We start from the raw sequence: 15604 nt of genomic DNA, 5'->3' as shown, positions 1-15604 counted from the left end.
ACTTGACGTAGCCCCACAAAAAATAGTCTAAAGGCGTTAAATCGCATGATCTTGGTGGCCAACTTACGGGTCCATTTCTTGAGATGAATTGTTGTCCGAAGTTTTCCCTCAAAATGGCCATAGAATCGCGAGCTGTGTGGCATGTAGCGCCATCTTGTTGAAACCACATGTCAACCAAGTTCAGTTCTTCCATTTTTGGCAACAAAAAGTTTGTTAGCATCGAACGATAGCGATCGCCATTCACCGTAACGTTGCGTCCAACAGCATCTTTGAAAAAATACGGTCCAATGATTCCACCAGCGTACAAACCACACCAAACAGTGCATTTTTCGGGATGCATGGGCAGTTCTTGAACGGCTTCTGGTTGCTCTTCACCCCAAATGCGGCAATTTTGCTTATTTACGTAGCCATTCAACCAGAAATGAGCCTCATCGCTGAACAAAATAAAGCGCGAAACACATTTCGAACCGAACACTGATTTTGGTAATAAAATTCAATGATTTGCAAGCGTTGCTCGTTAGTAAGTCTATTCATGATGAAATGTCAAAGCATACTGAGCATCTTTCTCTTTGACACCATGTCTGAAATCCCACGTGATCTGTCAAATACTAATGCATGAAAATCCTAACCTCAAAAAAATCACCCGTTATATTGACTGGGGGTATACATTTTGGACTCATATCGTGCTCATAGCTCAGATGCTCGCTTAACAGCTTTTGCATGCAATACATCACACTGACTGCGAAAATATTCATTTGAAAAACTGCAACACTTAATACGAAAAATCCGAAAGTAAATAAAACGGGTAGTAAAGCGAAGTTAGTACCATTTTCCTGGAAGGCCACATAGAAAAACTTCGACTCTCCTTTACCACCTAAATCACGCACCAGAAAACACAGAATGCGTACATGTGAACACGAATATACTTCGACACATCAATCTTTGCATATTCGATTGTACCGTTATTTCCATGTATATGACTCAAAGTTCTTGGAAATGCGAGTAGTGATTATTTCTAAGGAAGAAGGTTGAAAAAATCCAACCCATAGACATCTATTTAACAGAATAACACATTTCTAAACAAATCTTATTTCATAATAATTTCTTTTCTCTTTCACATGCACAACAACAAATGGCTTGACAATAACAAAAAAACGTTTGTCGGATAATACGTGTGCTGTCATTGACATTCACGCGCGCTCCACTGGCTTTCTTCATCGATGCTGGTGGATTTGTCACGTTGCCTTTGTTTTTCAATGACGCCGCCACCTACTCCGCCGCCTTCTACGCCAACGACACTGACACCGGCACCGACGCTGACACTTTGCATCGTTGATATTCAACTGGCAAATACAGACCGGCTCATTAATCATTGAATCAGCGAAAAAACGTGATAATGGCAATTACACATGTAGCCCGTCAAATAGCCCCAGTGTGACTGTGATGCTCAACGTTATAAATGGTGAGTACGTGGGGTTGATTAAATGTAAAAGCGAATCAGCAAAAGTTAAACAAACGAAGTGTAAATGTATACTTTCTCTCTTTTACTTACAAATATATATTTCTTTTTTGTTGTTCGCGTACTTGATTGCTCATCGTTCAGTGATGGTGAAGCAGTTTGTCGCTGATTTTTGTAGTTCTTAATCTCGACTCTGTTTGGCAGATAACATTTTAGTGTCTAAGCCTCATTCAATCACTTGTGAGTGAAAATGGCGATACTGTATACGTAATAGATTTTTAAAGTGATTCAAAACAGGCGTTCTAAATTTTTTTCTCAAAGACCACATGAGCTTGGCCCAACAGCAGCAGCTTTAACCAATCTGACGTTTATTGGGAACTATCTTTGCGCAAATTGTGTTCCAGTTTTCGAATAGATATGATAATTGATAGTAAGAAAATTACCATAATGAGCTACTCGTCCAAAAGCATAGTCTGAGAGAAATTTTTACGAAAAGTCCCTTATGTTTGGCTGTATAAGTTATAGCTAGCTTGTTATACACACTAACGAAGTTAGTTGTAGATTTAATTTGCCGAACAAATATGAAAGGTAATCGATTTTTCTTAGGTTTATGAACTCAAGAGAGGCTATTTAATAAAGAGAGACTACAAATAAGACAGTATAAGTGATTTTAAACCAGGAAGCTGCTTCGATAAAAAATATGTGATTTAGAGCTGATCCATTCCGATGTTATGAACGCTCACTCATAGCAAAGATATCGTCATGAATCTTGTGCTATTTCATGTGATAGGATTGATACGTCTACATTTTGATATATTTTAAATAGAGAACAGCTTATTTTCGAGCAGTAGCAAGACCGAACTTCTACAATTTTGATACTAAGTTACTAACGCCATTATATGGATTATACAGTAATGCACCTTTTGTGTTTCGAATTATACTTTTTTATTCTCTTTGCCTCTCTTTAATGCATCGCTTTGCGATTTTGATTTGCGATGACTTCCTGTTTACAATTTCACTCGGCAATCAGGCAATTACTTTAATACAATGCCTCATCAATCCGGATAAATAACGCATCCGCTTGTCTACATTTGCATTTGCTGTGTTATTCCTTAATGATTTGTGTATTTATTTTTATTATCTGCATGCCTGTTCTCTTTATGCGCCACTCACGCAGTCGTAAGTCGTCGTATTGTTAATTCTGTGATAATATTCGCGCAATTTATTTCCACACTTGCGTTGTGCTCATCTGCAGCGCTCTCGGGCACTCTAGTCATCAAGTCTTACAGCCTGAAGTGGCAAAAAATCAACATCACAGAAATGGTAATTTGACGCGTGTGCCACGAACGCGTTGAAGGATATGACAACAAGTCCTGAGGTTATGTTTACCAGCAAAGCCTACCGCACCCACTGACACGAGGCTGAGCACCGGCGCGCCGAGTATATGCCGGAATAGTGATGCCAGCAAATCAGTAAAGATTTAGCTGATAAACCCAATCCCTCATCAAGTATGTGTGTGTACGATTGTTGTTGTGTAGTGCGCGCTATCTGCATGGTGGCGGGCACTGAAGCTGTCTAGAATGCACAAACATTTGCGCTTAAATTAGGAATTTGTTTGCTTGGCTCACATTAATGATTAATTCTTTGCATTCATTACAGCACGGCGGCAGTACACAGCTGAGGTGCTAGGAGTGGCAGTAGCTTCCAGCAAACCGGCATTCATAGTCACAAATTCACAACTTACAGTTTATATAGACCTACATAAACCATAAAAATAGTGTGCTGAAGGAATAATCACAATTTGCTCTCTACTAACACTACTCTTGTTGTCTGTTCTGAGCAGCGGGTGATGTGTGCGCCCCGAGCTACGAGCTGTTACGATCTGGGGAAATGTTTACGTGCCTGATATGAAAGCGTACTAATATAAAAGACAGATTAAGCATATTAAACGGAATGAAAAGCAACCATTTGGTAAAACTACCGAGTGTGTTAAATATATCGCAGTGTATATATGTATGTAAAGGGAGGCAGAAATATATACATTTTATAAATAAAAAATATTAGTAGATGGCTATGAAGCCACAATATGACAGCGCTAAATCCACAAAATAAGTTTGACTCTATAAATTTTTCTGTAAGAATCAGTTGAATTAGCTTTTGTAGACTTCAGTCAAATAGATTTTGATTTTTATAAAATATACAGTATTTGAGTTTATCAAAGCTCTCTGTGAAGCTTATTTTAAATAGTTGCTTAAAGAAACTCGTAACATAGAATTTCAAAAGGCTTCATCAGAACATCCCGAATCGTTCAACTTAAGCGATTTCATGATATTAGTTCTGCTTTGTAAGCAAAATAGTTGAACAAATTGAACAGTCTATACTTGTTTGGTTGATAAAAGTCCGCTGTTGGTAGGACTAAGTACTTCGCCTAGATCACGTGGAATTGAATCTTTGTATCGGCAATGTATCAAAAGACAAACGAAATTCGGTTATGACTCTGAGGTAAAAAATATATAAATGATTTTTAAGGTCCCAGCCTTTTCCTCTTGGGTGTTACAAACATCACGACAATCTGCTGAGTTTCCACAAAAGACCTTTCATTTGTAAACACCGCACTGATAAATCAGATACCATAATCGGTTACTGTGCGTTATAATATTTAGCGATAGTCAGAAATATCGCCAGCATTAGGGTTGAAGTAGTTGCCTTTTAATCTTGGTACAGTTTTTATTTTAAAATATTTTAGTCAAAATTGGTTTGCTTTCTGTGTTGCTAGGACAACGAAAAATGTAGAAATCGTCAATCAAAGCGCCACAATCAAATTGTCTGCCATCGATGTCACATGCCGGCATTTACATATGTACGCATTTATTTCCTCACATACACACACATATATATGCATATGTTGTATACAACCATACATATAAATGACAAGCAATATGCTTGGAAAAGTTGCAAATTCGCTGTTTGACAACCGAAAACGCAGAATGTCGAAAGCCAACTGTCAGCACTCACAAACATACCAGTTGTTAGTTGAAATGTGGGAATTTTGGTGCTTTCAAATATTTTAGCAAGCTCTATAATATACAAATGGTTTTTGAAGTGTATGCGCACACATGTGTGGGTGAAGCAAATAAATTTACAATAGTACAAAATTTAATTTGATTTCCTTTCCATAAAAAGCTGTATTGAAAAAATGTTCATTGTACCGTTTTCAATTGATCTAGTCTCGAAATTGTCCTATTTCCCTTTGCTGTCTGCTGCCGTGCTGTCTTGCTTACCCACAACCGCATATATGTACTCGTATATACAAAAACATATACATACACATAAATACATGCTTCTGCATTCAAGAATTACAGCTACCATTTTTATTGTTAACGGTTTGCATATAAATGAGTTGCTTGCTTAGAATGTTGCATGCAACATTCATCGTGTTGAGAAGCACTCTTAATTTCTCCAACTTTTTGTTTTAATTCGATTGTTTCCTGGAAGTCATGCTTATCACTGCAATTTCGCAAATTTGTTTACCACATTCATTTGTAAATCTCTCCGGTTTAACCGTTTTCTAATTCTCTCATTCCATTTTCTAATATTGGCATTTTTGGTGTACATTTTCAATTCACATTTCACAGATTTTATTTAGAAATGTCAATAGAAATTGGTTAGTTCGAAATGAAATTTGGAAATCCACAGAAATTTCATTACATTTCAGGTCGCATCGTTGAGTGAGTGCAGGATTTTAATTAATTTATGTGAAAATGCATTTGTTGCATTAATTTTTTTTTTGTCAATTCTTTGGGGTGCAAAACATTTCACAAAAATATTTTATTAAATTGTATTTTCAGCATTTGATCTTTCGTTTGTGAATTGTATAGAAATTCAAATTAAACTCAATGACATTTTGTATTTAACATATTACAAGTATGCAAGGTAGGTCATGAGCAGTAGTATGTGGAAAAAGGTTATGAGTGGAGCGTTTGTCATGATACCATATATGTATGTATATACATATGTAACTCTATGAGTTTTACTATTGCATTTAGCGAAATCCAGATTGTTGAAAAATTCATGAACTTGTATAAACAGCTTCACCACTTAACTTGGCTTGACATAACCTAACGTTACTTTACTTAATGCAATCTAATCTCAATTAGTTAAGTTAAGTCAAGTTAAGTTACGTTAAGTTAATTCAATTTAAAATAGATATAACTTATCTTATAACCTCTTTATCTTAAATTTACTTAACTTAACGTAACTCAACTTGACTTAGCTTAACGTAACTTAACTTAACTTAACTTCATTCAACTTAACTTAACTTGACTTAACTTAACTTAACTCAAATTAATTTAACATAACTTAATATAACTTACCTTAACTTAACGCAACTTAACTTGACTTAGCTTAACGTAACATAACTTAACTTCACATAACTCCATTCAACTTAACTTAACTTAACTTAACTTAACTCAACTTAACTTAACTCAACTTAACTTAACTTAACGTAACTTAACTTAACTTAACTTAACTTAACTTAACTTAACTTAACTTAACTTAACTTAACTTAACTTAACTTAACTTAACTTAACTTAACTTAACTTAACTTAACTTAACTTAACTTAACTTAACTTAACTTAACGTAACTCAACTTGACTTAACTTAACTTAACTTAACTTAACTTAACGTAACTCAACTTGACTTAACTTAACTTAACTCAACTTAACTTAACTTCACTTAACTTAACACAACTTAACGAGAGCATAGTGAAGAAGGCAGAGAAAATAGAACTCCATATTTGTATGAAAATATAGTTTTTGAGTTTTGAAAGCAGCAAAGAGAAAGCAGAGAAAATTACTTACTTTTCTGGCATGAAAAAATGTAAATGGAAAAGTACAAATCTTAAGAATGCTGCGTTTCTAGAAATAAGTCAGTCAAACCGATGAATTAGGAACAGCTTTTGGATCATTTTTGGTCTATATTTTTACAAGCTCAGAGCGAGTTTGGAACGAATGACGTCATAAGTTGGTCATAAATCAGGATTATTCTTTTTTGAAGTCATACTTTTTAGTAAATTTTTCTTTCAAGAAAATGTAATATTAAAAAAAATGTAATATTAAAATAAATATTGATTTTATGTCCTGGAAAATATGTTCAAGAGGTGTTGTCATCACTCTATCGTCGTATATTGGGTATTCGAAAAAGTCTTTTCGTATTTTGTCAATAGTCAAATATTTTACTTAACAGAATAAATATCACTCGTGTAGACTACACTGTTAACTCGAGTTTCACTCTAATAAAATACTTAGTTGCACTTTATTAAATGCCTTCAAAAAATAGCTGTTACTTTTTCATGAAAACCTTTCAAAAGCTCTACTGAAAATAAATTTTCAAATTCCAAAAAAAAAGTGTTTACCAAGCACACTAAATATTTCACGACGTATTTAATTGCATAGAGTTGATGCCACTCGAATTTTCAAATCGCACTATTTGCCAGGCCAGTCAGTGCAATCCAACTCATATAAAGTCAGCTGCCGATTGGGCAAATACCCTGAATTACAAGAGTTCATAGAACCGGCTGGTAGCTGGCGCACAAAGAACTTTGCTGCTACCAAGTCGAATGGCTGTCTCTGCTTTGTGCACATACAGATATAAAAACAAATATATATGTATGTATGCCCCCTATATATAAAGGATATTATAAGCGTTTTAAAAGCTAAAATATAACTATATATAGGTAAATTTATTTGCTGAATCACTTGTAATGCTATTCACCTGTGAAAACTCTGTATACAACTGCAAATGCTGAGATAATTGCACTAAGAAGCGGATGAGTGAATGAGCGAATGAATGAAAACACTTTATGGCACAGAGTGGAATTTAGTACGGGAAATTGCCACAGCCATAGACTAGCTGCTCAACTCGGAAAATGCTTGTTTGTAGAACACAAAAAAAAGCTCCATTTAATAAATGAATGAACGAACGGCGAAAATAAATGTCGAAAAGAGATGTGTAAAAATCACAACTAATTAACCGGCAAGTACTAGCATATTTATGCAATCAAGCCGGGCTAACGACGACTGTCGCTCAATTTGTGCTAAATGTTTACACAAGCACAGCTAAATGCCAGCACTTATTAACAGTGCATGTGCACATATAGTACATTTGCTAATGTAGGTAAGTACACACGTAAGCCGACTCTCGACATGCGCCATTCAGCGTGGGTTTCTTTCAAATGCAATTGAGAAGAAAAATTGCGACTACTTTACCTCAATTAATAAATTGTGCATAATATATATTTTAATTTGTTTGCCTATTCGTAAACGTCGCAAACATCGCTCACGGCAACGTTGAATGCACTGTTGAGTGTGCTACAGCATATTACCACCCCCGCCTGCAGTCGCCTGCGCACAGTCCCATATACATACATACATATGCGAGTACGTTTTGCCTGCCAATTGAAATGTTGGCAGCGAAGTTGCTCATACGACACGGTGCGCCAGTAGGCAAATGTCAGCGCTAAAGCCTCACAAGCTTCAAATGCCGGTTTAGTGTGTATGTATGTGAGTGTATTGCCGCACACCTGCGGCGAAATCATTTGCAAATCACTGGCTGCCAGATGCTGTACGAGCTGCCAATTGAGCTGCCCGCTGTAGACGTTAACTGCCAAGTCTGGTTGCGGCTGCGCTATACACACTCGTCTGTATGCTTGTATTAATGCTGGTACAAGTGGTGCATTTATTTGAAAATGCTATTATATGTATGTGTATTTGTTGACGTAATTAGTTTTTTTCAGGCTTCAGCTAATTCTTACTTGGCATGCAATTCATTTAGGCAATCACAATAGAAATAGTTTCTCTAAATATTTCAATGCAAAGCAAAGTTTCTCTAATTAAAGTGCAAGAATGTGGCACAACATGTTCCGCTTCAGGAATCTACTAACTATGTGCTGTGCGCTTTAAAGTGGGTCAAATGCAGTTACATTTAGGACCTTTGTCGAGAAAATGCCATGAAACTTACCATGCGAAAGAGCGTAGCGCTTTTAAGCAACTAAATTCAAATAAGCTTAGGCAATTAGTTGACAAATAATAATAAGCGCTAGTTACAATTCAATACATCGATTTAACGGTTTTATAAGCACTTGATTGTCGTCGTTATTGAATTCTGGCAGTCGAGTTTTCTACTCGCTAAGCAGATGAGTGTATTGCCAGCTGTGAAAATTATATATATGAGTACTCGTAATCAGACATATGGCAACAGCATATATGGTAGCTTTTAAGATCAATAGCAACATAAATTTAACTCCGAAAGAAATTGCGGCTATACTAAGACTACCTTGTATGTAAATATATAATATACCAGCGCCACTAATTTTAGCAAATTTTTATAAAAATTTCACTTAAATTTAAAACAAAATAGCGACGGTGAGAGTTTGCTTCAGATTTTTACTCTTTTTCTAAATTTTTATATTTCTAACTAAAAACTAGTTTTAAAGAAAACATTGTCCTAAATAGTTCTGGAAATATTGTGATGCTAACAGTTTTTGTCTTGGTATAAAAACGGTTTGTTCTACTTTCCAAAGGACGGAAACGTGACCAAAAAACAGATCTTCATTGTCGATTTAATTGCAAAAGAAATTATTGCATAATAGTACAATCAACTAATTGTCAATTAATTTAACAAAACATGCTAATTAGCATTTTGGAAAGGACGCTCAGTTAAGGATCTTAATATTTAGAAACGTTTCTTCAGAAAGAAAGCTTCGAAAAATTGGTTAAAGAAAAGTTTGTTACAGTAAATGTTTTCAACAAAAGAATTATTTATTAATTAATGCTCATAATAGTGTTAATTGTCATATAAATAAATGATGTTGGATTAAAGGCACACTTTTGATTAGTGGAAATCTTGCTTTAATATTTCTGCAAACATATTACTACGAGGCTTATTTTCTTAAAGCTCAATTAGTGTAGTGGTTCAATAAACATCTCAACTGTCTCAACTAATAAACAAATGAAAAATTGATAGGAATCATGCATCAGCTTCTTTGCAAAATATGGTCGGTTGAAAGCATGCACAACGATTGGAATTTAAGTGTGCTCTGCCCAAATCACGAAAAGGGGGTCTACAAACTGATTGGACCTTATCAGTGTGGCTTTAGACCTGGCAAATCAACATGCGACCAGATATTCACCAAATCTTGGAAAAGACCCGTGAAAGGAGAATCGACACACACTACCTCTTCGTCGATTTCAAAGCTGCTTTCGACAGCACGAAAATGAGCTGCCTTTATGCCGCGATGTCTGAATTTGAAACACCGCAAATTTTATACGGCTATGTAAACTGACGTTGAGCAATACCAAAATCTTCCACAGGATCGGAAAGGACCTCTTCGAGCCGTTCGATACCTAACAAGGTTTCAGACAAGGCAACTCCCGATACCATCAAAAACATTGGCCATAACAACGGCGCCGTTAGCTCTGCTTTTTCCATAATGGATAGGGAAGCCAAGCATTTGGGTCTAGTGGTGAACGAGGACGTGACGAAATATCTCTGGTCATCAAACATTCGCCACCTGGCGTCTATCTTGCAACCGGCACTAACATCAACAACAGTCAAACTCAAAATAGCTCCTGCCAACAGGTGCTCCTTCGGACTGAGTAGACAATTGAGAAGTAAAGTACTCCTTCGACGAACAAAGATCAAATTCTACAAGAAGCTCATTATCCCCATCCTGCTATATGGTGCAGAGGCGTGGACGATGACAATGTTTGATGAGTCCACGTTACGAGTTTTCAAGATAAAGGTTCTGCGGAAGATTTATGATCCTTTGCGCATTGGCAACGGTGAATGCCACATTCGATGGAATGATGAGTTGTAAGAGAAAAACGACCACTTTGACATAGTTCAATGGATCTAGAGACAGTGGCTACGTTGGCTAGCTCATGTCAACCGGATAGAAGAGAACACTCCAACTCTGATAGTATTCCTTTCAGTACCCACAGGTGGAAGCAAAACAGAGGAAGATCTCGACTCCATTGGAGAGATCAAATGGAGAAGGACCTGGCTGCATTTGGAATCTCAAATTTGTGCCAAACATCTAATAGGAAGAACGACTGGCGTGCTGTTGTAAACTCAGCTATAACCGCGTAAGCGGTGCCTATGCTAATAAAAGAGAAAAATAAACAATTGAGTAGAAGCTATATGCTCTCTTTAAATAGATTTCATTTTTTTTTTTTTTTTTTTTGAAAACTCAAGTTCAGAGATCGATGGAAAACATGAAAATTGCTGTAACGTGACAACCTTAGTACCAGCGAATTACCAGATAATAATTAGGAGAACTGCGTTAGAAATGTTATTTTGGCTACTAATAAAAACCGCTCAAAGTCCCGTAACACGCGCTTATAGCTGAAGTCTAATAAGCAATACCCTTTTACGGTGCAGTCTTAATTACTAAGCATAATTCAGTTTCCGTAATCATTGCCTGCCTCTTCGTGTACTGTTCCATTTTACAAATCCAAATCTGAAATCTAAGTTACACCAATCGTCCCTGGAGAGACGTTTCGCCAATGCTCAAATTACTTTCGTGGCGCTGCAATCCAAATTACATACAGTCTGCGCAAAAAGTAGGTCAACAGCCACGATATGCGGCTGTAGTTGAAGTAATTGTAATAAAAAAATCCATTGAAGTTGGCCTTTCACCGCTTTTTATGGTTAGCCAATTTTCCTCTCGATTTCCCGAAAACGCATACAAGCATTTCCACTTGTCTGAGTCTGTGTTTGCGATGTTTTGTGAAACTGAGAGAAAATGAAATTGCCAACAATTACAGTTAATTAGCGACGAATTGAGCTGATAATGAACGTAGCAAACATTTGTGTTCCGTTTTTTTCAGCTCCGTTATTACAGTTATCTGTCGTTTTGTTTCGTACGGTTGCGCAATTCTTGTTTCCGAATTTTTTCGCTTCCAACTTTCGTTGCACATTGCTACTTTAAAGACCATACTATTAAACGAAGCACGTTTAATTTTTTCTAATTTCGCCGAAATTGTTTTTGGTTTTCTGTAATATTTTGTTTTGGTGGAAAAGTTCTCTTCGAAAAATGCATTCAATCGCCATTGTTGCTGTTCTACCTTTGCACGGCGACAAAGTACTCATTATCTTTACTACCAAATCGAAATGTAATTAATTTTAATTTCAACCCAGTTTTGCGCTCGAGTCTCTACAATTGAATTCGCCGCATTCAATTAGCAAATCAGCATTTTTGCACTTTTATGCATATTTTAGAATTGTTGCAATGGGTTAACCAATGCATAAATTATTTATTTAATTTCTTCTGCCATTTGCATATGTTTAGTTGCACGTGCAAACACTTGCAACATGTGATTTGCCACCGTACACCGAACTATATACATAGTGATGTATATGTTTGTATATTTATGCACTAATGCATTGCCATTCATTTGGTTCTGCATGAATTTATCGTAATTTATTTGAAAATTCACTAGCGCTTTTTTCACGCCAACTGAGGCTAACCATGTCGTTAACTGTCAATTCCACTGTTAAATGTGGTCGCCGTCAATATTTGTTCATTGAAATCTCATAGCGCATTGCCACATTTCATTATATTTTCAATTAATCCTAAATTGCACGTTTTATCGCTGAAATTGTCAATTATTAGTCGGCCTTTGAGTACGCGGCGGTTGAAAAATTAAAAATTAAATAGAAAATATTTCATAAATTTCAATGAAGCCATAATGAATACAGTGACAGCAAAATTAATAGTTTGTGAAATGCTTTATAGCTACAAATGGCTATTTGAGTTTCCGTTTGGCTACTAAAAATTACATTTTATATTAGTAAGAAATTTAAAAATTTAAATATAAAATGTTTATGGATATTAATTTATAATTTTTTTTGTTCAAATATGCTTTTCCAAATCCCAGTGTTTTTAAGATCAACGTTATAAATATTGAACATGGAATATATTAGGTTTGAAGAACATAGAAACCAATTTATAGTTTCTAAAGAGCAGCGAAAGAAAAGCGTAGGACATATGCTTCCTTTTAAGGCAAAGTTATATACAAGTTCGACATTCCGAATTTTAAAAAATCGGTTTTATTTTTGTACATATTGGATAGCCTTTTCTTATTTCTTATCGAATTTCAACTTATTTTTTTGTATATTTATACTAATAAATAAATTAATAAAATTGTATCATTTTGGTCGACCACTTTTTGCCATTTTTCCGCTGGAGACATTATTCCATCAGTGTAAAACTTTCATCAGTGTAAATCGAATTGAGAACGGAAGCGAGTGAACCATTGTTGTGCTACACGAACTGGTACAGCATCGTCTCCGTAAACTTCACAAATTCCATTAGTGGCTTGCATGGCATTCTTCCCTTTTTTATACAAAAATTTCAAAATATAGCGAATTTCTTCATTATTTTCACTCATTTTTGAACAGCCGTGATTTTTTTTAACTTCCGCGAATTTATTTGTTTTAATGATTGAAGCTTAAAATCTCACCTTTCCAACACTATATGGTATGACACAATGCGATTGGTAGCGCTGGAGATATACGTCTGCAACGATAACTATCGACAAAATACGAAAAGACTTTTTCGACTACCCAATTTAACGAATTCAAATCTAATTAACAACATTTTCGGTAACTTGAAGTTAAATCAACAAACAGTTTCGGACACATGAGCGTATTTGTAAGAGTTTTTTAAATTTCTGTAATCAAGTTACTAAACTTGAAACATCTTTCCCCGAAACGCGGTCATCTTGAATTTATCACACGACTTTCTTAAATATATTTGTCAGATAACGGTCGTAGAAATAATATGTATTTTTGATAATAATTTTCATTTTTGACGCATTCAGAAGAGTAAAATTAAGCTACTTTTTTTAGTGGAGCAAACGCAATCTGATATTATTGCTTCAGTTTCCGCTGAACTATCGATAGTGATATTACTTATGTCGTTCCTGCGTTCTTAGATGTTTCAGCTGCTTTTCTGTTCGCAGAGACTTCTGTCTAGAAAATACTACAATAATTCGGCAGCTTGATGGGTCGCCTGAGATCTATGTCCACGCAATAGATCTCGACTTTCACTCCATTAGCCATTTTTGATGTGGAGATATAGAAGTTGAGAAAAAAATCAGAGATGTATTGTGTGTATTCTACATGCCAACCTCAGTCAATCCCAAGTAATCCCCGACTAGAATATACATATGTTGTTCTTGTTTAAAGGGACTAAAAAATGTATAAATTTGCTTTAACGTGCCCTGGGAATAATACTGACACTATATATATGTATATCGCTTATATGTATCACTTGCAATCCCCACACAGCTGTTTACATAGCTACAGGTACCTATTTGATGATAGTAAGTTGCTTATAAAAAACTCGTGAATATATAATTTAATATATGGACATTTACAACAACCGTTTACGCTTTCTCCTTGCACACATATTATTTATTCTCACGCTTTCTTTCACTTTTCTTTTTATCTCCCCTTCACAGGTGAATCATCCGCATCAGCTGTCACTTCATCCGCTCCAGTACGAAAAGCGTACACAGCCTGCATACTGGCCATGCTCTTCAGTATCGTTATAATTGGCGGACACAACACATGACATGTTAATTTGCAAAAGCAACAAAAACAGCAACAACACGAAGGCGAAGATGAGAAACAAAAGCGCATAAAGCAAAATAAATCAATACAGATTGTACGCACGCAAAACAAGATGACAATGAAAAGTTGCACAAAGAGCAATTTTTGTGCACAACAACACTCGACTAAAATAAAGGTAACATTGTTGCAACAACAACAACTGGGCGGTGCAGTACATTAATGCGGCAAAGAAAAAAACTAAAAAAGATTTCTTCTTTAACTTGTAAGTTTATATAGGCAACCGTATCCATAGATATTAGATGCAAAAACAAAAAGAATAACACATAGATTTGTGTGTACAACAAGCGGCGGCTAAGCAAACAACAACAAGAAAAACAAATAAAAACGAACAAAAACACACAATAAGCAGTAAAAGAAATAAACAACCGAGTAGGCTAAGGACTAAGCTGCATTTGTTGTAGCGATTGTTGTTGTTGTTGTAGCGGAGTGTAAAAAACCCACAAAGCAGCAAATAAGGCACACAAGAAACAGCAGAAAAGCATGCCAACAATAGGATGTAGGCACAAACATACGTACGCTTAAACAACAACAATACACATACACACAAATATACCAACATACACACACACATACACGCGCGTTCAGCCAAAAAACCATACACACGCATACAGGGTCATAAGCAAATGTAGTGGCAATTGAAACGTAAGAGTTGCACACATACACACCCACACTGGTACATTTGTTTGCGTGCTACACGGCCTGAGAATTAGTGTTACTCATACGACGCGTACGTCCCCGGCAGCAAACACCTGCTGACACGTGCGTGCGGCGTGTTATCTTACAAGCGTGCGCCTGGCATTTGCAGTTAAGCGCTTACCGCCCACAACAACAAGCCGCAGTGACAAACACAAACAAACATTGGAAATCTCGCATACACCCCCACACACACACACACTCACACAGCCAACACAAAAGGAAAACAAGCCAACAGTTAGAAAAAAATCCAAAAAGCTCTAAGCATAACATTAGCAAAAGTTAACTAAGCTAGGTAAATGTAAGTATACCGTTAAGTACGTGCAAATGTATTCATAACAGTAAAAACAAACTCACAAGTTCATGTGTGTATGTATGTGTTCAGCATTGTAAGAACTAACTGGGTTTTTTCGGCAGTTGCGACAAATTTTGCTAGATTTCGCACCGAGATCTTCATTATAGCGGCTGCCGATTTTTTGTATATGATTGTATTGTATTGCATTTAACTTTAATTACAAATACATATGTAAATTTAGTTTTATAGATTTTCTATGCAAAAATCACTGTGCTAAATTTGAGCAAAAAAAAGTAAAGTAATAATAAACTAAACAAAACAATAAAGTGTAATTAAGCAACTTCTATTTCAGACTTAGGTAAGTTTACAAAAACAAAAACAACAAAAAATACCATGCAATTTACTATAAAACATTGAAACGTTATTCAAATGAGAAACGCTGCTAAGTGAAAAAAAAGAAT

General features: G+C 35.7%; 1 protein-coding gene across 3 annotated transcripts in view; it reads left to right on the top strand.

Moving 5' to 3' along the window:
• LOC105230214 (zwei Ig domain protein zig-8) overlaps positions 1-14735 on the top strand; it is a 183939-nt gene extending 169204 nt beyond the window's left edge. For all 3 annotated transcript variants that reach the window (XM_049449037.1, XM_049449035.1, XM_049449036.1), the window contains 2 exons: positions 1357-1462; positions 13984-14735. In XM_049449037.1, coding sequence (XP_049304994.1) covers positions 1357-1462; positions 13984-14096 — 219 coding nt within the window. In that variant the 3' untranslated portion in view covers positions 14097-14735. The remainder of the gene's footprint in view (positions 1-1356; positions 1463-13983) is intronic.
• Positions 14736-15604: the final 869 nt, after the last annotated feature.

Source organism: Bactrocera dorsalis, chromosome 2 (genome assembly GCF_023373825.1).
Source record: "Bactrocera dorsalis isolate Fly_Bdor chromosome 2, ASM2337382v1, whole genome shotgun sequence".
NCBI classification, from domain to species: Eukaryota; Metazoa; Arthropoda; class Insecta; order Diptera; family Tephritidae; genus Bactrocera; species Bactrocera dorsalis.
The sequence above is the reverse complement of the archived record's forward strand: the minus strand, read 5'-3'. Positions and strand labels throughout refer to the sequence as shown.